The sequence below is a fragment of the Pseudorca crassidens genome, chromosome 12 (assembly GCF_039906515.1).
Source record: "Pseudorca crassidens isolate mPseCra1 chromosome 12, mPseCra1.hap1, whole genome shotgun sequence".
Lineage (NCBI taxonomy): Eukaryota > Metazoa > Chordata > Mammalia > Artiodactyla > Delphinidae > Pseudorca > Pseudorca crassidens.
Window position 1 is genome coordinate 91,774,370 of NC_090307.1, and position 23,094 is coordinate 91,797,463.

General features: G+C 51.4%; 1 protein-coding gene across 4 annotated transcripts; it reads right to left on the reverse strand.

Annotated features, from left to right (window-relative positions):
- Positions 1-569: 569 nt before the first annotated feature.
- On the reverse strand, positions 570-23,064 carry CHFR (checkpoint with forkhead and ring finger domains). Of its 4 annotated transcripts, none has more exons than XM_067701360.1 (17): positions 22,970-23,064; positions 22,670-22,813; positions 19,149-19,248; positions 16,729-16,838; positions 15,781-15,840; positions 15,436-15,654; positions 14,883-15,050; positions 12,354-12,507; positions 11,164-11,481; positions 8,529-8,671; positions 7,367-7,483; positions 6,735-6,818; positions 6,221-6,291; positions 5,192-5,279; positions 3,357-3,464; positions 2,853-2,905; positions 570-1,677 (listed from the first exon to the last, which is right to left on the reverse strand). In XM_067701360.1, the coding sequence occupies exons 2-17, from the start codon at positions 22,800-22,802 to the stop codon at positions 1,657-1,659; spliced, it is 1,947 nt and encodes a 648-aa protein (XP_067557461.1). In that variant the 5' UTR covers positions 22,803-22,813; positions 22,970-23,064; the 3' UTR covers positions 570-1,656. The 4 variants fall into 4 exon arrangements, with proteins under 4 accessions (XP_067557461.1, XP_067557459.1, XP_067557460.1 ...); XM_067701358.1 differs by having other exon boundaries at positions 2,833-2,905; XM_067701359.1 differs by having other exon boundaries at positions 2,833-2,905; positions 22,989-23,040.
- Positions 23,065-23,094: the final 30 nt, after the last annotated feature.

Genomic DNA, 23,094 nt, shown 5'->3' on the forward strand with positions numbered 1-23,094 from the left:
CCTCAGGTCAGAGCTGACAAGCTCCGTTCTGACCCCGGTGTGCTTGTCAGAAGTGGGGACTCCAAGTTCCACTGCAGTCGGGCCAGCACCGGGGACCAGCAGTCTGACGTGGTGCATGCCCTGCCCTTCGCTGACGGATCCAGCGTAGCCCACGGAAGGCTGCGTGTTTAAGCCTTGGCCAAGAGCGCTGCTACATCTGCTACGGGGCCTGCGTCTCTGTTCTTAGTCTGAGGGAGGGGTCAGGGTCAGAAGTGAAGGGGGTGATGAGTCAAGGTCCTAAGCATGGAGGGCAGCTTCGTGCCCGCACGAGCCAGGCCGGGGCTTAGACACAAAGCCGTGCCTTCAACCTGGGACCAAGTCGGGGTTGGCGGATCCAAGGGAACCCGTGCCTTTTCCCAAATGCTCAGACCCGGGCCCTGACCCCAGGTCACACGCGCCTGCAGGGCCTGCGAGGCTAATCCAAGTAGAGCCCCCCGGGGTGGGCTCTTTGTTAGTCAGCAGGTAACCAGTGACGCCTGCAGCCGGTCCCACCGTGACAGGAGGGAGCACATCACAACCAGCACATGAACGAACGTGCCGGGGAGAGAAACAGACACGGCTTGTTTATTAGAACGCAGGAAGGAGGCCTTCTTCCACGGAGCGCTGCTTCTCAGAGTCTGTATCAAGAGCAACACAAAGTTGAAAATCGTATTCCTGAGAAGAAGCAAAAAAGGTACAATTTTGCAAACAAACGTTAACGGGTGATTTCAACAACTGATAAAAAACTTTTTTTTTTTAAACAATAAAATTTCAAGTATTATTCCAGATGACACGGCAAACCCATAGCAGGCGGAAAGGGCAAGGACTTGTGGAAGCTCTCGGTGGGAAGAAGCTGCTACTGGCAGGCCGGGGCACCACCAGGGACGACCTGCACCCCAGGTCCCTGGGCCACCCCGGCCCCGGCCGCAGGGGAGGAGTGAAGAAGGCGGGACAGGTTGGCAGGGCTGCAGTTGTGCTGAGGAGCCCGGCGTGGCAGTGACCCAATCATGCCCTTGGAGCTGGGGTCCCTGGACGTCTGATGATTTTTCTTTTATAAACAGAAACATATGCTTATTCTTTCAAATATCATACTATCTCCCATTTTAGTCAACTTGTAAATTATAAGTTATATCATTTGTGCTACAGTTTGCGATATTTAAGTCGTATTAGGAGATGAGCACCAAACCCATGAAAGTGCACAGGTCAGCCGCTGTGTGCGCCCCAGCTGGAAACTTTGTTCCCTTCCCTCAAACAGCACAGCATTTCTGACAAATTCCCCTTCTTCTCCCAGGGCACTTTTCTTGAAGAGAGACGTCTGCTTTGACCATGGCTGTGCGAAAGGTACAGAGAGCAAACCTTGTGGTCGTCTTCAACAGGAGGGGACGGCTGACAGCTCCTGCTCTGGCCCAGGGCTCTGGGCACCACTGGTAGGGGCTCTCGCCGAGAGGGTCTCACTCCACAAGAGAAAGGTCGCACCAGAGTGCCCGAAGCAGAGACCCCCGGCGTCCCCTGAGGGGCACTGTGAAATGCTCTTAAAGCGTCTGTATTCAGTATTTTCTGAGACACTGTCGTTGACCGGCAATACTCCCAAGCCATTGTGCTGCCTCCCTGGATGTTTAGTTCTTGAACCTCGTCTGTTCACAGATGTGATTGAATTTCCTGCAGGGAGACAACGGTGAAATACACAAGAGGGCATCAGAGACACGTTCAACAAAGGAATTCTGAATTGCGCCTGGGGGAGCTACAGGAGAAGCAACCCTGTGCTTGGGGGTTTGCAAGGGCTTGTCTCTCATACCATCAAAGAAACTAGCCCCAAACGCAGCCTCTTTTCTCCTTTTTTAAATTTTAAAATGTAAGTGGAACATTTAGGTAATTCCCAGAGACTCAAAGCATCCCCAAGGCACTGCAGGTGACCTGGCGGGGCTGACGCCACCTCCTCTCCAAGAAGACGACTGTATCTTTGCTGCCCTGACCCAAGTGTTTACTGAGAAAGGTTAGCCTGTTACTGCTGAAATCTCTTTTCTTAGAATAAAATGGTCTCTTCCACACAGTTAATGCTCGCATACAAAGCAAGCCTTTTATTCCGCCAAATCACTCCCTCAGAGGCAGCCGCCTTTCCGGAGCCCTCATGATGACTCCTAAGCCAGGGGCGCTCTCTCAAGTACTTCCACTTGAGCCTCAAGTGGCTGTCTGGGGTTACAGTTGCCCCACACAGCATCCATCCTCAGGACTCATTTATGTGATTGCTTCCCTTACGGTTTGAAAGCGTAGGCGAGCCTGCTCCCATGGGCCACCGCGCGTGGCAGCGTGCACGTCAACGTGAACAGCCTCTAAAGACCCCATGGGACACTCCCAGCGAGAGCCTGCGAGCCATCACGGCACCAAAGGTAGACCCAGGTGCACGGCGGCGTGGCTCGGGATGGGAGTTCTCAGTGACCTCAGCCATGGATTCGGAAAGTGCTAAACCTTGAACGTGTGGGCTGGAGATGGCCGCCTGTGCGCTGGGCACATAGGGGTGGAGCAGGAGGTGAACGTTTGTATGCCAACGTTTCATGAAATGAGATAACAGAAAAGCAGAGTGTCTAAGTGATGATTTTTTATTGATATATACTATGTGACTTTATAAAAGCATGACAACTAAATTAGTTTATAAGTAGAGAGCTGACTAGTTCACGCACATCCCTAAAAGCTGCGATATCAACTTGGCCAAAACGCTTAAAGAAGAGCACCTTCCTGTAGGGAAAGTGTGGGTTTGCCCCTCTGCAGGGGACTCCTTCAGCCCCGGCCCGGCCCCCGCCCCCGTGCCGCACTCACATTGCGTGGTGGGCCTTCACCTGAGTGCGGCAGTTGCGGCCCCAGTAGCAATCAGGACGGGATGTTACGGCCACTAGGGAGAGAAAAAAGTGAACACGTGTGACACACATACCACACTCACAGACTCAGTCTAGTGAATTTAAGCCAAGGCCAAAGAGACACTGCAGCTCAAACGCACAGCGCTTCGTCACACTTCACAGCTCGTTTCCTTGCACTGTTCTCCAGGAATGGAAAAAAAGGTTCAGCTGAAAACCCAGGTTAGAAATGAGATGACTCCGGTTGCCCATAGGACGTTTTTTGGGCATCTTGTTTTAGCAACCTGCTTCAGAGACCCAGAGCCTGAGCAGGCACCAGGCAGGGACGGCCCTGAGACCCGCCCGTGTCCCTGGCCGACGCAGACGTCCGCTAAGAACACAGAGCAAAGGCCCACACAGGCTATCTAGCTATTGCAAAGAAGAGTAGGAGCCAATGCAAAGTGAACTGAGCTGTGGGCCAGGTGGGGGTAGGGGCAGGGGTCTCCTTACCCGGCAGCTCAGAAGCAGGGATGTTCTGCCGATACTGGTAGGTCAGCTCGCGGAAGCTCCGCAGGCCACAGCAGTAGCACAGCACGGTGTTCCCGGTGATTCTGTAATCTAGAAGGAACACAGCCTCTTACAAGCATGGCGGCAAAATAGACGCGGCCTTGCAAACTGCTGGGGGACCAGTGCATGATCCACAGACTGGCCGGAGACAAAGGGCTGGACGTTTGGAACACGAGAACAAAACCAACCTAGATACCAACTTACTTCCTTATGGCAAAATAATTCCACCTGGATTAAAAATTCAAATATTCAAAAACATCTAGAAAAGTACTAAGAGGAATGAATGTTCTTCTCTTGAGCTATTTCCAACTACAACATGAAAACCGAACGGCACAGAGGAAAGGATTTGTAAATGTGACTGCCTACAGTTTAAACATCACAATGGAAACACGTACAACAAAAACGAAATACTAATGAAATAGCAGAGAACGTATTTTCAGCACAAATGACAATGTGTTGTACCCTTAATTAACAAAGATATCACACAAATCCATACCTCCCAAGTTCAAATAGCCTAACATAAATATGGACCAAGGACACAGACAAGCAAATGGCCCGTAAAACAAAAAGATCTTCAATTTCATTAATAATCAAATATGGCAGATAAAACAATGATACCTCACCATTTGCCTCTTTCATATTTACAAGGCCTCGAAGGCAAACACGCAGCTGATGGGCTCAGGGGATGCTGGCCCTCAGGCCCCAGGCACACCTCAACCGTGCCTCCAGCAGCCCTGTTTATTATCCTAAGGGTACAACTGTTAAACCTACAGGACTGCATGCTTGGCAGCTTCAGTGTTGTTTCACACAGTGAAAAGCTGGAAACAACTGAAATATCCTTTGCTAACGAACTGGCTACATGAACGACGGTATCAGGATGCTAACTAACAATCACGGTATAGATCTTTAGTGACATAGGAAGGATCCAAGATATATTGGTGAGTGAATAGCTTATTAAAAGCATATCTGATAGGATTTCATTCATACAAATTATACACACACATGGGTACAGGTACTTGGAAGGGTGATCGTGAAAGTATTATCACTGGGTATATTTTTAGGCGATGGGATTTCTAGTGATTTTCACTTTATCCTTCAGACTTCCTTGTACCACTTACATTTTCTTTGTGAACCACGTCATTCTTACAAAAATAGCCATTAAAAAGCACAAGGACTTAAGACCCAACCACACAGAGCCGTCACAGCAGAGAAAACCCAAGACATTCACTAGAATGTGTCCAAAAACAGCTTAGAAGGGTTCCCAGCAAACCTCTCAAGTCTTTCATAATAATTCATGTCTTAGGAAAAAAAAAATCACTTGCTGATTTTTCTGCACCCTCCCTTAGTGACAAAAATTCACATTTCACAATGCACTGGGTGTCCCTGGGAGAGGGGGCGAGCCTTCACTGAGTCACCCACGCACTGAGGGACAGGCACCAAGGACCGCGAGGGTTTGGGAACAACAAGCCCCAGGACGTCAACGCTGACAAGCGGTAGGGCCAACACCTCTCCAGCTGTGCCCCTTCCCTCCCCTGTGCGAGAAAAGATTCCAGAATGTGTCATGTCGACTCAAACCCAACATAAAGAAAGAAACCCAAGAGTAGTAGGACCTTTGTGTGTGTCTGCCAGGGTGGGCGGAGGTCTCAGGTGTGAGCGTGGGAAGCCGACAAGCAGTACTGCCGGCGTGCGGCCTGGCGGGTGTGGCTGGTTCACCAGAGGCAGAGCTGCCCTGGAAAGCACCGCTGTCGGTGCGGGAGAGCAGGCACAACGCGGCTTACCAGACAGCAGGAACGCTCCCCTCTGTAGAGCCCCGAGGCTCTCGGTCAACATGTTTTTCCACGTCAAACCCCTGGTGGCCAGATAATTCTGTAACAGGGAAACGGGCAAGAGAAGAAACACAAGCTTGGAGAAAGAAACACTAAAATGGCAAAAAGGATTGACATTTCATAAAAGGCCCTGGAAGGTGGGTAAAGCCAAGCACCTAAACGTGGTGGGCACTTGCAGAGGGCGAGCACTGCGTGCAGTTAGGGGGCCTGCTTCCAGGACCACAGCCTGGACGGCCCAGGTAGCCTCGCGGACCAGGAGGCCTGGGACAGACATGGTATCACATCCACACACTACTGCACAAGATTTTTGTCCAAGGTGCTTCTTCTGAGTCTCAAAAGGCAGGCTAGCTTTACAACCTCGAGCGTAAGAGGTAACACACTCTCTCTGAAATTCTGCAAAGACATTCCTAGCACAGGAGCAGCGAGACACCTAACCTTGGCCGGAGTGGCCACAGTGCAGAACAGGCCCATGACCACATGACAAGGAAGCCAGGGTCTGGATCTGTGCTCTGCCCTCAAGACACGTGGAGCTGCTTGGCTCCTTCTGTGCAAACCTACAAGAAAGGCCCTGTGGACATCTAGCCTGAGTACCGCCGTGCTGAGGTGCCTGCCATTCACCCTGCGGCCGATGCCGCACATGATCCAGGTGAAGGCAAGGCTCCTGGCAAGAGACTGATGTGCACGTTAAGCACTGAAGTTCTAAAAGCCGGCTGCCCCCTGCAACGCGGGAAGAGAGCGAGGGGCAGTCCTGGTTCCACCCGAGGGCCGGCCGCGCCCTGCCCCACTCCGCGCAGACCAAGCAGGAGCTGGAACTGTGGGACACAATTCCTGTGGCTTCCTGTGTGGCGGGTGTGAAGGAATACCTATTTGGGGGGAATATAGGGATAAGCAGATACAGTGGCAGCACTAGTCAGAAGTGCAGGGTCATGAGGTCACTGGCGGGTCCTTGAAGGCCTCCCGCTGGCCTCGCCGCGCCTGTACCTTCAGGACATCCGACTCGTAGTTGTTGTTGCTCAGCACCCCGTCCAGACACCGGTCGCCCAGGTTGAGTTCTGTCAGGACGGAGGGAAGCAGTGTTATCTGTTTCATACACACTTTACGAAAGCACCATTCACCCAACAGTTAAGATAACCAAATTTCCTTCATTATGGAGTCTACAAAGAATAAAAAGTTCCATGACAAAATACAACTTCAAACAGAGAAAAAGTAAAAGGACTTCCATTCCACTCCCCCCAGAAACAGCCAGTCTGTGCAGCCCCTGGTCTGGGGTAGTGAAGTCCGGACACGATTTTTTAGTGGGGGTGGTCCTCGTGCATGACTCAGCGTCCCCCTCACTGACGCTCGCAAACCTACGCAGACCACCAGGGAAAGGGGCCAACTCATGGTGACCAACGTGGCCTCTCCCACCTCGGGCACACGGCCAGCCCAGCACTGGCCTCAAGTGCACGAGAGAACAGGGGAAGGTGGCGGCGATCGACGGCAGGGCCAGCATTACCGCAGAACGGGGCCAGGCAGCCGAGGCAGCCGGTCCGGGCGCAGCCCCAGTACAGGTGGCAGAAGGGCTGCAGGCAGATGGCACCTGCGGACACAGAGCACAAGCACCGGTCACGCCATCCAGCGAGGAGAAGGCTCAAGGGACTGGTAAATAAATGACAAGCTCGATTTTCATAGTGATCCAAAGACTGTAAATTAAAGCACCATGTAGTTAATCCGTTAGACTTTAAAGTGACACCTTGGACCCGGGTTCAATCCCTAGTCAGGGATCTGCGGTCCAGAAAGCCACACAGTGAACAGAATAAAATGGAATAGAATAGAATAAAATGACACATTGGAGAACTACTGTGGGGACACACGTCAGATACAAGATCCAGAAAGAGAGCCCCCCGTGTGTGTAAACTTAGTGTATGACGGGGGCGGGGTTATCAACCGGTGGGAAAAGAGAGATTATTCAATGTGGTCCCGCAGAGACACCTGACGACGCAGGTGGAAACAGAGCTGCGCCCTTACTTCACACCACACAGAGAAGTCCACGACACTCTTGAAACCTGAGCTGGAAGGACACACAGGAGCGGCTCCGAGGTGGAGAGGGGCGCCGGGGAGACGGCGCACACCCACACCCTCACTCACACTGCTGGGGGGCGATGCGGGGGTCCCGCTCGCGCTCCGCCCTCCGGTCGGGCATGGGCTGGAAGCAGCAGGTGCATATGGCGTGGCTTCCTTGCAGGGCACACACGTAGTCCTGGGCTGTGGAACAGATAGGACGCTCAGGCTGGTGCCGCCAGCACACGGGCAGCAAGAGCGGCTCAGACCACACCTAGAGGGGCAGCTGTAAGGTATGCACGAGGACACAGACCTACAAGAAAACCCGGACAGAACTCAGGCCTATTTTCCTACAGCCAAGTGACGGTCTACCACTCAAACTAAGAAGTTTAAATAGATTGAAAAATGACCGAAGTTATCTCCTGGTTCAGTAGTTGTAGCAAGATTTCAAAGATCACATGAAGGTTTTTTACCATTTCCCATAAAGGAAGGACAGCCCAGAGAACAGTAAAGCGATTTCTCTAGTCCCTGCTGGCTGACCCTGGACCAGGAGCTGTGTCCACGTGGCCCGGCCCCCCGTCACTCACGCACCGCACGAGGCTCTGCCTGTGCACACTGCATTACGGTCCCAGTGGGGCCTTCCACACGCTGCCCCAGCCATCCCTACCTGAGGGGCCTACAAGGAAGCCCCCAAGAGCCATGGCACAGCATCGTGGAAGATGGTTAAGAACGCGGCTCTGGGTCGCAATCCTTAGGTCAGTGGCCTCTTGACAGGCTCAGGCTGACGGTGGCAGAGAGGCCAGGCCCTACAACGCAGGACCACAAACCACAGTCCACGTGTCCACCTTCCCTTTCTCGAGGGCACCTGGGGACCTGCCCACTGAAACGGGCATCGAACAGATAGCTCAGGGCGGCTCTGGTAACATCATGTCCTGTTGCTGGAAAGAGGCCAGTCCCTCACTGGAGGGGCCTGTGTGTGATGGTCCTTTTGGCTTTGGTGTGAGCACCACGGGGGATGCCGACTGCCCTGAGGTAGTGGGCTGGGCGGGGTGGGGAGTAAGTGTTAGAATCAAGACTGAATCCCTGGGTGTGTCCAGGAGCCGAGGCCCACAAATGAAGTTAATTATCGGGTTTCTTAGCTCCAAACAGGTTATGAGAAGCAACGAGCCATTCGAGCAGAGAGGAGCCCGCAGAAGTGCCACCCGCTTCCCGAATGGTCGGGACAGCATGGAAGGTGTGGCTGTCTCACCTGTCGTGATGCTGGCGGACGTCGATGGTGCATCCCCAGGGGCCTGCGGTGCCCCTGGCTCACTGCCGGGCCCTGGGCAGGGAAGGGGCCGCCCCGCCTGCCTGCGGTACTCGGGGCACTGTCTGCACACGATGTACGGCTGACTGCAAGGGAAGAAAACCCGGAGCTTGGAGGAAAGAGGAGACACCTGCTCTGGCCGTGTGTAAGGGTGGTGGCAACGACGGCCCAGCCCTGGTGACGGGACAAGACCCAGATACTCGCTCACCGGCCTTGTCCTGCCTGCATGCCTCAGCTCTGCACCAGGTGCTGCACCCAGTGTGTGCAGAAGGGAAGGATGGCTCGGCGCACATCCTGCACAGCAGCAGTCGGCAGGCTCTCCTCCCCGCCACCTCCCAGCCCCCCTTTCCCGCACGTTCCCAGAGCCCTCGGCCACTCCTGGGGTACTGAGATGTCTTCTCCCTGCCCCTCGCCCCACTGAGCCATCCCTGGGGGCAAAGCCACCCTGTCTCCACACTGGGCAGGACGCGCTCTCACAGGTTTGATGCCCGCCCAGTGCACACCCTTCCTTTTGTTAAAATCTGAGCAGAACACGCCAGGGCTGGATGCCGCTGTCAGCAGGGGCTTTCACCCAGCTGTACGCACTTCAGCTGAGCTTTCAAATCTGCAGATGGTAAAACAGAATCTGCAGGAACGGGACGCACGGACTCTCCCCTCATCTCAGTCAGAGGACGCCTGCCCAAGCCTGCCACCAATGGGAAGGACAGGCGAGACCTGACTAGAAAATGCAGAAACACTGAAGACATTCAGCCTCATATGTAAGAAAACCATATAAATGGGAATAAGATACCTGTTTGTCCCATTACTCTGAGCGCCACAGGCATCACTGCTGTCCCTCTGCATACCCTGTGGGGCACCAACACCAGGACTCTCTGACAGGCGTTTCATGACAGGTGCCAGAAGTCCAGCAAGGCGTCCCCTCAGTGAGACTACTGACCTGAGCATCCTACTTCCACGTACTTATCTCCAAGAAATGACTGGACACGTGCACTGAACTGTAAATGCACGCCATGCACTGCAGCTTTGTTCGGAATTCAAAATATTACAAAGAAATGTTTTAAACGGCAAAAATATAAGTATGTACGACTACACGTATGTATGGCCAGATGAATACGTAATAAAATGTTCACACAAACCAAAAGTGATTTTTGGTTTTCTTTTTGCTTGACCATTATGTGCTAAATTTGGGGGAAAGAAACAAAGATAATAAACTGAGGAGCGGGGTAGCTGTTTTGTCTTTTTAAATTTTATGGCCTCAACACAAAAATTCATACCCTGGACTTCCAAGTCTGGAAACATCAACATTCTACAGCAGAGGGCTTCCCTGGTGGTGCAGTGGTTAAGAATCCGCCTGCCAATGCAGGGGACGTGGGTTCGAGCCCTGGTCCGGGAAGATCCCACATGCCGTGAAGCAACTAAGCCCGTGCGCCACAACTACTGAGCGTGCGCTCTAGAGCCCGCAAGCCACAAATACTGAGACTGCGTGCCACAACTACCGAAGCCTGCACTCTAGAGCCCGCGAGCCACAACTACTGAGGCCATGCGCCACAACTACTGAGCCTGCGCTCTACAGCCCTCAAGCCACAACTACTGAGCCCGTGCGCCACAACTACTGAGCCTGTGCTCTAGAGCCTGTGCGCCACAACTACTGAACCCGTGGGCCTAGAGCCTGTGCTCCGCAACAAGAGAAGCCACCTCAATGAGATGCCCGCACACTGCAATGAAGAGTAGCCCCAGCTCGCCACAACTAGAGAATGCCTGTGTGCAGCAACGAAGACCCAACGCAGCCAAAAAATAAATAAAATAAATAAATTTATGAAAAAAACCCCAACATTCTACAGCAGATAAAATAAGGTCTCCTAGGGCTTCCCTGGTGCTGCAGTGGTTGAGAGTCCTCCTGCTGATGCAGGGGACACGGGTTCGTGCCCCGGTCCGGGAAGATCCCACATGCCGCGGGGCGGCTGGACCCGTGAGCCATGCTGCTGAGCCTGTGCGTCCGGAGCCTGTGCTCCGCAACGGGAGAGGCCACAACAGTGAGAGGCCCGCGTACCGCAAAAAAAAAAAAAAAAAAAATGTCTCCTAGGATTGCACCTTCTGCCAGGTGACTGTGGCTTTTCTACAATAACATCCTAACAGATGATAAATACTGCAACTTACGGTGCAGGACATATGATCACTAGACAAGCTACAGAGAGTGAGTGTGCTTCTGCAGAGTCTGTCTCAGCCTGTGAATCAAGGCACTTGATGATGACTCAGCAAACAAAAGGGTGTCACTTACTGTGGTGATCCTCTCACAGTAATTAAGCCAAAGCACTATGCTGTCCACCCTGAACTTACATAGTGCGGTATGTTAGTTATATCGTAATAAACTAGAAAAAATACACAGATAAGCAACAAAATAATAGAATAAATATTCCATATATACCAAAAAAAAGGGGCTGTCGCAGGAGGCAGGGCCGTGAGCAAGCCTCACCACAGTCACCTCGGCCACAGCATCGCACCTCAGCAGCGGCCCAGACCAGCAGGTCCTGGGGAGCAGTCAGATCCGCCCCGCCCGCCCCGCCCCCACGAGGCTCACCTGACATCCGAGGACTCGCTGTCCACATCCGACAGCTCCAGCAGGTCCTCGGAGCTCCCCTCCTCGTCAGAGAAGGCCCTCCTGACCTTGGGCTGCAGCATGTCCTGCGTGATCCTGTTCCTGGCGGCCATGCTGCGCACGTCCTCCTCGCTGCGCCTCTTGTCCGGGTGCTGCAGCAGATATGCCTCCACCAGGTTGTTGAGGATGTGGTTTTTACAGATCCGCTCCACTGGACAGCGGCAAGTGGGGCACAGGGCAGAGCGCTCCATCCAGCCCGAGTAGCAGGCAGCGCAGAAGGTGTGCATACAGGGCTGCAGGCTGAGGGCACAGGACGGGCACTGGGTGTGAGAAGCAGGGACCCAGAGTCATGCTGCCTCTTTCCCCGAAGGAGGACGTGGCCCTGCTCAGACTGAGGTTCGGGTAAAAACAGAAGAATGGGCCAACTGCCCGCCGCCTCCCGCCGCCCGATCTTTCGACTCCGCAGGGCCTCAGGCCTGTGCTCTGGGGCGCCCCACCCACGCCGTGGTGGGGCCTGTGGCTGGCGGGGCTGCACCTCGGCTCACGCAGGGGCACGCCGCCTGCCTTCCACGACCCTCCTGAGAAGCAGTCCCTGCGCAAAAACACGGCGTTCGGCTACAACTGCTTCATCTGTGCGCTTGCCAGCTACAAGAGACCGGGGCCACGCGGTGATCTGTGCTCCAGGAGGGCCAGGGACCACTGGGGGCCAGGGCCACCAGGAACGGGAAGAGCGGAGACACTGGGTGTGGGTGGCAAAGACCCGCGTTTATGCCGAACTGCGGACAAATTCTTAAGTTCCCACAGAGAAGCAAAGAGAGATCTTTGTTCTGGCACCTTCGCTCCACCTTAACTACCGTGTTTCCTTAACCACGAGATGCTGGCCACTCGGTACAGCTCCCCTGCTCTAGCTGAGGTGGACCTGGCGTCACTGAGGTCAGAGCCACTGCACGCGTCTCGCGGGCTCCTGTGCAGCGTCAGTCACCGGGCCCGGCTTTCAGCTCGTCAGCCGCACAAGGAGAATGGCTACGGTAACCTCGGCGGGCCTGACGCAGAGGCCAGCCCCGTCTGCAGCCCCGTGGGCCCTGCGGGCGCACCTCACAGTCGTGCAGCAGGTCCTGGGCCTGACGCAGAGGCCAGCCCCGTCTGCGGCCCCGCGGGCCCTGCGCGCGCACCTCACACAGTCGTGCAGCAGGTCCTGGCAGATGATGCACGTGAGAGTCTCCTCCATCTTGTCTGGCTTCACGGTCGCAGCTCTGACGTCGAGGGTACTGTGGGGGTCTCCGGCCGGGTCCGTGACCAGGGGCAGGTTCAGGGCGGGCTCCCCATCTGCAAGGGAAAGGGACACGTTCTCAACATCATGACCATGGAGGAAGTGCACTCCATCTCTTGGTTTTACAGATGTCTTAACCTGTGGACAGGAGACCCAGTCCTCCCTGTATTTTTTTTTTAATCTTTAAATTTTACTTATTTATTTACTAGCCACGCTGCGGGGCATGTGAGATCTTAGTTCAGGGATCGAACCCACGCCAGGGTTCGAACCCACGCCCCCTGCAATGGAAGCTCGGAGTTGTAACCACTGGACCACCAGGGAAGTCCCCTCACTGTATTTGTTTTTTTAACATCTTTATTGGAGCATAATTGCTTTACAATGGTGTGTTAGTTTCTGCTTTATAACAAAGTGAATCAGCTACATGTATACATATAACCCCGTATCTCCTCCCTCCTGCTTCTCCCTCCAACCCTCCCTATTCCATCCCTCTAGGTGGTCACAAAGCACTGAGCTGATCTCCCTGTGCTATGCGGCTGCTTCCCACTAGCTATTTTACATTTGGTAGTGTATATACGTCCATGCCACTCTCTCACTTCGTTCCAGCTTACCCTTCTCCCTCCCCGTGTCCTCAAGTCCATTCTCTAAGTCTGCATCTTTATTCCTGTCCCACCCCTAGGTTCTTCAGAACTTTTTTTTTTTTTTAAGATTCCATATATATGTGTTAGCATATGGTATTCATTTTTCCCTTTCTGACTTACTTCACTCTGTATGACAGACTCTAGGTCCATCCACCTCACTACAAATAACTCAATTTCGTTTCTTTTTATGGCTGAGAAATATTCCATTGTATATATGTGCCACATCTTCTTTATTCATCTGTCGATGGACACTTAGGATGCTCCCATGTCCTGGCTATTGTAAACAGAGCTGCAATGAACATTTTGGTACATGACTCTTTTTGAATTACGGTTTTCTCAGGGTATATGCCCAGTAGAGGGATTGCTAGGTCGTATGGTAGTTCTATTTGTAGTTTTTTAAGGAACCTCCATACTGTTCTCCATAGTGTCTGTATCAATTCACATTCCCACCAGCAGTGTAGGAGGGCTCCTTTTCTCCACACCCTCTCCAGCATTTATTGTTTGTACATTTTTTGATGATGGCCATTCCCTCACTGTATTTTAAAGGGCATTTTTACAAAGGTTCAAAGTAAGTCTCATAATCCAGTATGTTTAAGTTTTGCTTTATAATAGTTAACAGCATAAAAAAGACACTCAGGATACACGGGTGAGAGATAAAGGCCAGGTGTCAAATAGCATTTGTGTGTAAAGTCATTTTTGTTTAAACAAACAAAAAATGTGACCCATATGCACACAGGAAAGTGCTGGAAAATACAGACCCTCAAATGTTACCAGGAGCTTAAATTTTTTTTTTCTGCCAGTGTGTTTTACTTTTTTTATAATCAGAGATTAAATTTATTTTTAATTAAAAAAATACTTACAATTTAAAAAGTCAAATATTTAAAAGAAAACCAAAGCAGCAGCCCTCTGCTCCAGCCTGTCCTCAGCTTCACCCTCCCTCCTTTGGGGAAACAACTTTCATGTCTTCTGTTTCTTCTGGTCCGGACCTCTGTGTTTCTGAATTGTCATGCTACGTTTAGGCTGATGGATTTTAGACATCATCTCCTGACATCCATTAAAGCAGAGAAGGACTCTGCCCCTCTGGGTCTCCTTCCCAATATTATTCTAACACAATTATTTGTTCAGTATATTGTATTTATATTATTATGCTTAAATATTCACTGCTCACACAGTATAATTTTCTTCCTTATACAATTTTTCATTTCTCATAGAGTTAAAAGTGGCTCCATTTTCATACTTATGTTTTTGTACCTGTTGCTGACTCACCCCACACCTCCCCAGGCCAATCAACTCAATTTTCCACTCAATACATCAGATAATGCAGTTTCTTTCCGAGGCCCTCCCTCCTGTCACACTGCCCCAATCCAGGGGAAGCTCTCAGGCCTGCCTCACAGCTACTGTCCTCCCAACAACATTCCCAAAAGTTTTTACAATCTTTTTAACTTTGACTTTTAAAGTATAGATTTTTCTCAAAATCACCTTTAACGTGAAGGTTCAAACTATCACTTAAAGATAATATACTCTTAAAAACTGGCTGCTGTATCAGAACAGAGCTGCAACCCCAGACTGTGGTCTCCAGACCAAGAGCATATCCTGACAGTAAACACAGTTCAATCCCGACGGTGCAGACAGGAAAGAAAAGGCCCAGATTGCCATCTGGAAGATGCTGAGGTACCACAGGTGTCAGCTGAAGACAGGGTCCTCCGACTTCTGCAGATGGTGGGGCCCCAACAGGCTCAGATGGGACGGTGCTGCCGGGGCGCCAAGGCTACACGCAACCACTGGACTCTGACCTGCTTTTACTCTCTTCTTAACGGGCTCCAAGTCCTCCTGGTCCTTGGGTTCCGACAGAGAAAAGGACGCCCCCTCTCTTGCTGGGAGAGCCAAAGGGAAGATGACGACTTCATCACTTGCCACAGATGGACCACACCCTTTTGGGGAGACGTCTGCACCTCTCGAGCCTGTGAGAGGGACAAACAAGAGACATCCTGATTCACCTGCCTCAGAAGAAGAGACAGCAGTTCAAAGCGTCACTGATTCAAACCAGGCGCAGGTAATCCAAGATGTCGTTAAAAAACAAACAAACGGAAGAGTTCACTTTGTGTGATTTTTACAGTATATGAATTATAACCTGTGAAGAATACCACAGTATTGTAGTCCCTGGCCTTCAGCCTGTCTCTTGGGGATGGAACAAGACATTTACTCCTACAGAAATCTTACTACTGACAGCCTGATGCCTGACACCACCTCTGAACTCCTCCGTGGCTTGTCTGTCTCCGTAACAATGCAAGGCAGGATTAGCGAACAAAGGGCAACGCAGCTACCACCCTGAGATCCCCATCTCACCGGAGCTGGAGGGAGGCCCTCGTCCTGCAGAGGTGGGCTCCATGGAAGAGGTAGAGGCCATGGGGAAGAGGTCCGATGTGGACGTTGATGGCTGTGGTTCCTCAAAGCACACCTGAGTGGCGGGTGGCGATGGCAGGACCTGGGGATCCTGGGGGTCGTCGCCTCGCCCTGCACCTGAGGTATCTTTGGTCACGTGGAACACGTTTTCTTTATTAGCTTCTGTAAGCACAAAGAAGCAGGAGCATAACACAGTCGGGGCGCAGGGGGAGCCGCTGCGTCAGGAATACATTCCAGCGGATGAAGAGTCAACGCATGCACCCGCTCCTTTGCGAAAATCTCACTTACCGAAGGAGTCTTGCGTTACGCCTTGCTTTTCATGGAAGGATTCGTAGAGGTATGCCACATCTGAAGGAAATTAATCGAACCGGAGTGGCGTTTGCCACACATCAAGAGAGCCCATCTTTCTCTTCTGCTCCCTCCCATCACCTCACGGTCACTTTGCCCTTGTTGACTAGTTCGACTTATCAGCTAGTAACCACATCCCCCGGTTTAAGGGATTTTTAAAGCAAGTGATCCAAAACATCTGAACCAAACTTAAAATAAATAAGCCTCAGAAAACCAACCGGCGTCAGGAGGCAGACTAAGGCAAGCAAAGCGATGAGGAGGAGTGAGCCTGTGTCTTGTCATTTCAAACCACCAGGACCGGACACAAGATCCTTCCCTGTGGCCAGGGGCTGGCTTTGACTGCTGAGGACAGTCTAGGGGATACCCGCCCTCTTCTTCCTATTTCCGGGGTAACCTTCGAAGAACTCCCCTAACTCTCCCTGTCCTGCATCATTCTTCTCCCACCAACACAGGCGCAGATGCTCAGAGCTGGAAAAGCCCTCACGGAATATCCCATCTAACCTTTGCTGTTTCCCGTAAAGCCTCCCAAAGCAGAGCTGTCCGTGGCCTCCAGCCCCCATTCTAGGCCTTATTCTCCTCACTCAGGTGCCCTCCTCACCGCCCCCCCGCACCCCGTCTCCCTGGCTACCATATCGAGACCGTGGCTCATGGCCACAGTGGCATTTCTTAAGAATGGCTGGGGCTCAGTCCACGAGGTCAACACTCCCATTCTTCAACAGACGCTACCCACACCAAGAATGTACATGAACGAAAAAGGGGACGCAGCTAGCACTAACATTCCTTCAGGAAATGCCTGCTTCAACAGCCTCTTCCCACAATGCTTCCCCGCTGTGGCAGGTCCCTGCTGCACCACCCATGAGTCCAGCCCAGGAACCGCCCCTCCCTTACTGTGTTCTGGCTCATTCTTCCTGTACACCAAGTAGATGACGTCCCCAGTCTGTAAAGGGCAAGTCTGCTTCTTAACAACCTTCAGCTTGTTAATTACTGTTCCGTTGGTGCTGTAGGGACAACAAAAATCCAATTTATCCTACTTAAAACAACTTGGAGTTAAAATTTTCCTTTTCTACAGCCAGTAGGAAAGCAGTTCAATACTACCACTTTGCAAATGACAGAACACTCATAGGAATGATGTAAATACTCGTGCCACCTTACAATTCTCTTGAGAAGAACCTTGCCTGTTGCCCCCTCACTCACAGCCCAATGGTGTGTCAAGTGTTTTAACGCCTCCGCTGTGCCAGCCCCACGTTCTCCTCCTGGTGGAGCCCTGGACGCCCACCAGCAGCACGTGCTCTGATTCCCAGCTTCTCTCTTGCTTCTGCACCACGCTCTGTCGACAGGCCTAACCCTGCTCCGGCAGCCGCGGCCCAGCTCAGTTCACTCCTCACATGAGCACTGACCCTCCTACGACATGGGCTCTGGGCAAAAGCAAATCGACGCAGGGCTACCGAGCAGAAGATAGCGCGGTCCCTGCTGCTGGGAAGTCACTCCAGTTAATCAGGGACCACAGTGCCTGATGGGAAGGCACGGCCAGGAGACACCGGGACCTCGGTCAGGCGGGACAGGAGGCACCTCCCTGAGGAGCGGCTCCCGCAGGCAAGGGGAAGAGCGCACCGGACAAAAGCCAAACTCGGCAACTGAGCAAGCCCTCCCCGCCCCTTTCCAATTTCAGGCACTCAGTCCACATGGGCCCCAACTCCACGGCCCCACTCCTAAGGCCCCCAGTGCTGAAGAGGCGTCGTCACCTTTCCCTCTGAGCAGACTGCCACTACTTTAGACTTCTGTAAAGGGCCAGGCAGGAAATAGTTCAGGCTGCGCGGTCATCTCCGTCCCAACTCCTGCAACCAACAGGTGGCAGGTCCCTGGAGGGCTGGGCTGCCTTCCCAGTAAAGCCCCACTTACAGAGACCAGCAGAGCTGCTGCAGCACTGCCGCGGCCTCTGCTGCCAGGCTCTCCCCACGACCTATCCTCAAGCTCTTTCTAACCCAGAAGTCTGATTTCACTTTTCCGTTTAAACCCCTCGGTGTCTCTTCACTGCTCTCAGGCTAACGTCCAGTCTCTCCAGCGTGGACGTCGGGGTCTTCCTGATTGCACCTCAGGGCCTCTGCACCTGCGGCTCCTCCCACCTGGAACACCCCTGCCCCTCCAGCCACCTTGGCCAAGGAAGGCAGCAGCCTCTAGAAGCTGGAAAGGACAGAGGATGGCTTCTCCCCTAGAGCCCCCATAAGGAGCTGACGCCAATGAGACCTGAGATGGACTTTGACCACCCAGGCCTATAAGATCACAGATTTGTGCTGTTTTAGCCACTGAGCCTGTGGTAATCGTTACAGCAGCCTTGGGAAGCACATACTATCCTGTGGCCAGGGTGGGAGAGCCAGGGCCTGAGGCAGAAAGAAGACTCTGGAACCAGCACTGTTACTGTACATTGTGCTGAGCAATACAGGACTTGACCTGCTACCTATCAGAGGAGGAAAAGCAGCATCCGTTCTTCCTAATAAAACCAAATTCCTGGTCTTCTATCCCTCAAACTGCTACTTACCAAAGAATCTCATAGCACTTGACCTTCACAACAATAAAAAAAATCACCTTGTGGGAAAGGCGTGTTCTCAACACACTGCTGGATGGCCGTCCGCCACTCACACCTTCCACCCAGCATTCCTTCCCATAAACTTACCCCAGGAAAATCATCAGACATGAATGGAAAGAGTTTTGGAGGAGAGTCACTGCAGGGTCATTTATAATAAGAAAAAGTCAAAATAATAACTTTCCATCAGTAAGGGAGCTGACAAGTTATTATATAATAATGAAAAAGACGAGATGGACCTAGACATACGGACGTGATGAGCACTCTGCAAACATTCCAAGTAAAATAGATACACAGTATAACAGTATAATCTCATTAATACAAAATAAATATGTATGTATTGTGTGGGTGAGTGGAATTTTGGAAAGCTTTTCACTTTCATGTACTACTTATGTGGTATAATAATAATAAAAAAAAAAGAAAGACTTCTTGATTTGGGGAAGTCTAACTTGAATAGGTTTGCAAGAACCCAAAATGTATCACTGCCTTTTAAGTCTTATTTCTGAGCTATTTTTGCTTTAACCTGAATACATTTAAGAACGGTCACAGACACCAAAGTGTCACTAAGTAGCCCATCCTGGAAACCAGAAAATACATCTTCCAATACCCGGAGACCCTATCGGACTACTGAGCTATAGAAAGCAGGCCCTTGTCTCTTCTCTGCACTCACTGGCTTCAAGTCGGCTTCCTGAAGCTACAAGAGGAAAGAAGTTCAGAAAGAGCTTACCTGGTATCTTCCAGCGACACCTGACCAGATTTTTCATCCACTATAATTTTACAGTGATCTCCAGAGACCAGTTTATTGCCGGGGAATGAAAGGTCACAACCTAAAACAGTGAGGGGGGCGTGCTGGATACGACCGTGGGTACCGGGCATAATACCGCCCTTTGCTTAAACAAAGCATGCGGCTGGAAGTCAAGACCCATGTTGTACCCACTTACGGAGACAGCACTTAATCAAATACAAAGAAACTTTTAAAAAAGCATTTAAGTGTTAATCCAAAGTAAGGGACAGGGACTATGTCTTGAACCTTTCTGACTCCTCCTTACCTAGAGGATATGCGCCATCAACACCTCCAGCTACACATCAGCTGCTTCTTGGTGACATTTTTACAATATGCACGCATATGCAGATAGCCTGATAAGTATTACAGAACTTTAAAAAAACTATGGGGCTTATTAAATATCTTCAGTATCTTAGTCCTTAATTTCTTCTGTGTAACCTAAGGTTTCATAAATCATCACAAAATTAAAGCAATGACAGAGTCACAGAAAATATGAATGAGCAAATTATCATAGGCACATGTAAGCGTTTAAGAAAATTTAAAACAGAAGGGGGATGCATCTATAGCTCAATACAATTGTTATACCCTCATCAAATCCAAGAGGAAAACCCTCAAATGCTTTGTTCTCTCCTTAAATCAAAAGAATAAAAGCGGGCTTCCCTGGTGGCGCAGTGGTTGAGAGTCCGCCTGCCGTTGCAGGAGACACGGGTTCATGCCCTGGTCCGGGAAGGTCCCACATGCCGCGGAGCGGCTGGGCCTGTGAGCCATGGCCGCTGAGCCTGCGCATCCGGAGCCTGTGCTCCGCAACGGGAGAGGCCACAACAGTGAGAGGCCCGCGTACGGCCAAAAAAAAAAAAAAAAAAAGAATAAAAGCTTTCAGGAGTGTTTTAATACTGAGTCACTAATCTCCTTATAACAGGTTTGCACCATAGCTACTAAGGTTTATAGTACCTTTATTTTATTTTGGGCCGTGCCCCGCAGCTTGCAGGATCTTAGTTACCTGACCAGGGATTGAACCCACGCCCTCGGCAGTGAAAGTGCAAAGTCCTAACCACTGGACCGCCAGGTAATTCCCTACCTAGGGAAATAAATAAAATAAAAATAAATCTTTATTTTTTAATAACCAAACGTGGGAAGCAGTACTGGTACCCGTCAACTGGTGGTGAATTAATAAACACACTGCAGAACATCACCCAGCAACAAAAAGGAACAAACTACTGATATATGTAACTGCCAAGGATGAACCTCAAAAGCACCAACCAAGGGAAGGCAGTCAGACCCAAAGACTGTGCTGCAATACAGTGTGATTCCCCTTAGACGGCATTCTTAGATGGTCTCCTTGCAGTCCCAGACCCAGGCTGGTCACCAGGCTTTGTCACCGGAGTGGGGTTTTACTAGGCTTCTCCACACCTGAACATCTGCATTCCAACTGAGAACTGAAATACCTTTGCTAAAGTTCTACTATTGGTATTTGCCCTGCTTGTCGTTCAGTTGGTTACTCTCTCCATGGTTGGTACACATCTCTGCCACTCCCCGAGAATGGGAAGCTCTTTGGGAAGGCGAGAACCCCTGCATCCTTCCACACACGTCAACTCAGCTCTCCCTTTTCCTCAAAATAAGGCCTTGTATATAGCAGGCGTGCAATAGTTTTGAAATAAATCTAGTTCTACAACCTGAGACCCTATCCCCCAAAGTGACTGTATTTAGAAAGAAGGCCTGTAAATGATAAAAATTAAATGACATCATTAGGGTGGGGCCTTAATCTGATAGGGCTGAGGCATTTATAAGAGGGAGACGCCAAAGATCTCTTGGTCCAGCAGGCCAGGACACAGCGAGAAGGCAGCTGCCTGCAATCCAGGAAGAGGGTTCTCACCAGGAAACAAACTGACTGTCACCGTGATCTTGGACTTCCTAGACTCCAGAACTGTGAGAAATATACTTCTGCTGTTTAAGCTTCGTGATCTGTGGTATTTTGTTATGGCAGCCCAGGCAAACTACGTTTTGCTGGGAAGGTTAATATATTCAAGGAAAGGACTTCCATTAAGAGTCAACTCAACAACACATTTTTGCTCCTTGTATTAGCATGTCAAATGATACTACAGTGTTGTGTTATAACAACAATGGCTAACATTAAGTGCTAACTCTTAGGCAGGCTCCTTCTAAGCACTTCACTCACGATCTCCTTTAATCTTCACAGTGACCCCATGAAGTAGCTACAAAGGCACCAGAAGGTAAATTGGCCCAAAGCAGGTTATGCGGTGGTGGTGATGCTGGTGGCCTAGGGGGCATGAGGGTGGTGGTCTCCAGGCTTCTGTTCTTCACCAAACTTCCATTCACACCAAGTAAAGACAATACATCTTGAAAAGTTTCTAATGATATGTAAATACTTTTAAAGTTGTAAAAACAACAACAAAAAAATTAACTTGATATTGGGATTTAAGACTGTCTCCCCAAAAAACCCCAACCAAAAACAGGTACAGGTGCATGATGATGGGTAAAATGAAATCAAAGAACATTTGCTTTTAAACACTAATCTTTCTCATTATCTCTTGCTTAAAGTATAAAGTCAGTGTGACAACTTATTAATTTGCAGAAAAACGAAATATTTTTGTTGGCCTGATCAGTGCACTTCACTCCCAGTAGGAAAGCTACAAGGGAGGTTAAATCACCAGATGGCCGCTAGGAGTTTAGACGCAGCAAGCGGGGGTGGGGGGGTCTCTTCCTCTCACTAGTTACAGGACTTTCTTCAAGGCCGTAGCTTCCCACGTTCATTACATCAACAAATATTTGAGCAGCTCTATTCTAGGAGCTGGGACTTGAGATCTTTTTTTTTAAATGTAGCTGCCTGCGGCTATAAATTTCCCTCTGAGCACTGCTTACCTGCATCCTCTAAGTTTTGGTACATTAAATTTTTATTTATCTCAAAGTATTTTCTAATTTCCCCTTTGATTTCCTCTTAGACCCACTGGTGGGTTAAGAGTGTTATTTAATTTCCACATATCTGTGGATTTTCCGGTGTTCCTTCTGCTAACTTATTTCTAATTTCACTCCATTAAGGTCAGAGAAGATGCTTTGGGTAGTAATACCCTTGAGAAAACCGCATTCCAGGAGATAAATTATTGCACCTACTTCATAACGTTGCAGTGAAAATTAAATAACCTGCATGAAACACGCAGAAGTAACTGGGCCGACCAATACGTGAATAAACGGCAGCTGTTACACGACGGCCCATTCCCCCGGAAAAACCGGGCAGCAGAACGCGCCGCGCCCAGGAGCCTCCCACAGCCCAGTGGGCCCGGTCTCGCCCAGCCCCCGCCCTCAGGTCCCGGCTCCAGTCCCCCAGCACTCGGACCCCGTCGCCCGCCCCCATCCCGGGTCCCCGGTCCCCACCCCCGTGCCCGGACCCGTCCCCGGCTCGCCCCCAGTCCGTCCCACGTCCCCCATGCCCGCTCCCCGCCCCGCACCTCTTCTCCGCCCGATGGTCCACTCCCGTTTCCTCAGGAGGACGTGCGGCTCGCCCTCCTCGGCGCCCAGGCGGAGAAGTCTCCCCCACGGCTGCTGCTGCGGCGGCTGCTCGCCTTCCCCCGGCCGCTCCATCGGCTTCACATCTGACGAGACCCGGAAACTTCGGGTGAGACCCGGCCCGCGAAGGCAGAGGCTGCGGCCCGCCGCTCCTCCTCGGCGCCCGCGCCACGCCGCCGCGGCCCGCGCCGCCAGCCCCCCACCCGGGTCCCGACGGCCGCCCGCGCCCGCCGCCCTCTTACCCCCCGCCCCGCGCCGAACCCGGAACCGGCCGCGCGGCCGCCGCCGCCGCTGTCAACGGACATCTCGGATTCCTCAGCTGATCCGTGAGGCGGGGCCAGCGGCGTCCGGGCCCTGCGATTGGCTG

Coding starts and splice junctions, on each gene's coding strand:
- CHFR (XM_067701358.1), bottom strand. CDS start 22,802: ATGGAGCGGCCGGGGGAAGGCGAGCAGCCGCCGCAGCAGCAGCCGTGG. Junction 6,819..7,366: donor CCGCATCGCCCCCCAGCAGT/GTGAGTGAGGGT, acceptor CTGTGTCCGCAG/GTGCCATCTGCCTGCAGCCC. Junction 5,280..6,220: donor ACGAGTCGGATGTCCTGAAG/GTACAGGCGCGG, acceptor TCCCTGTTACAG/AATTATCTGGCCACCAGGGG.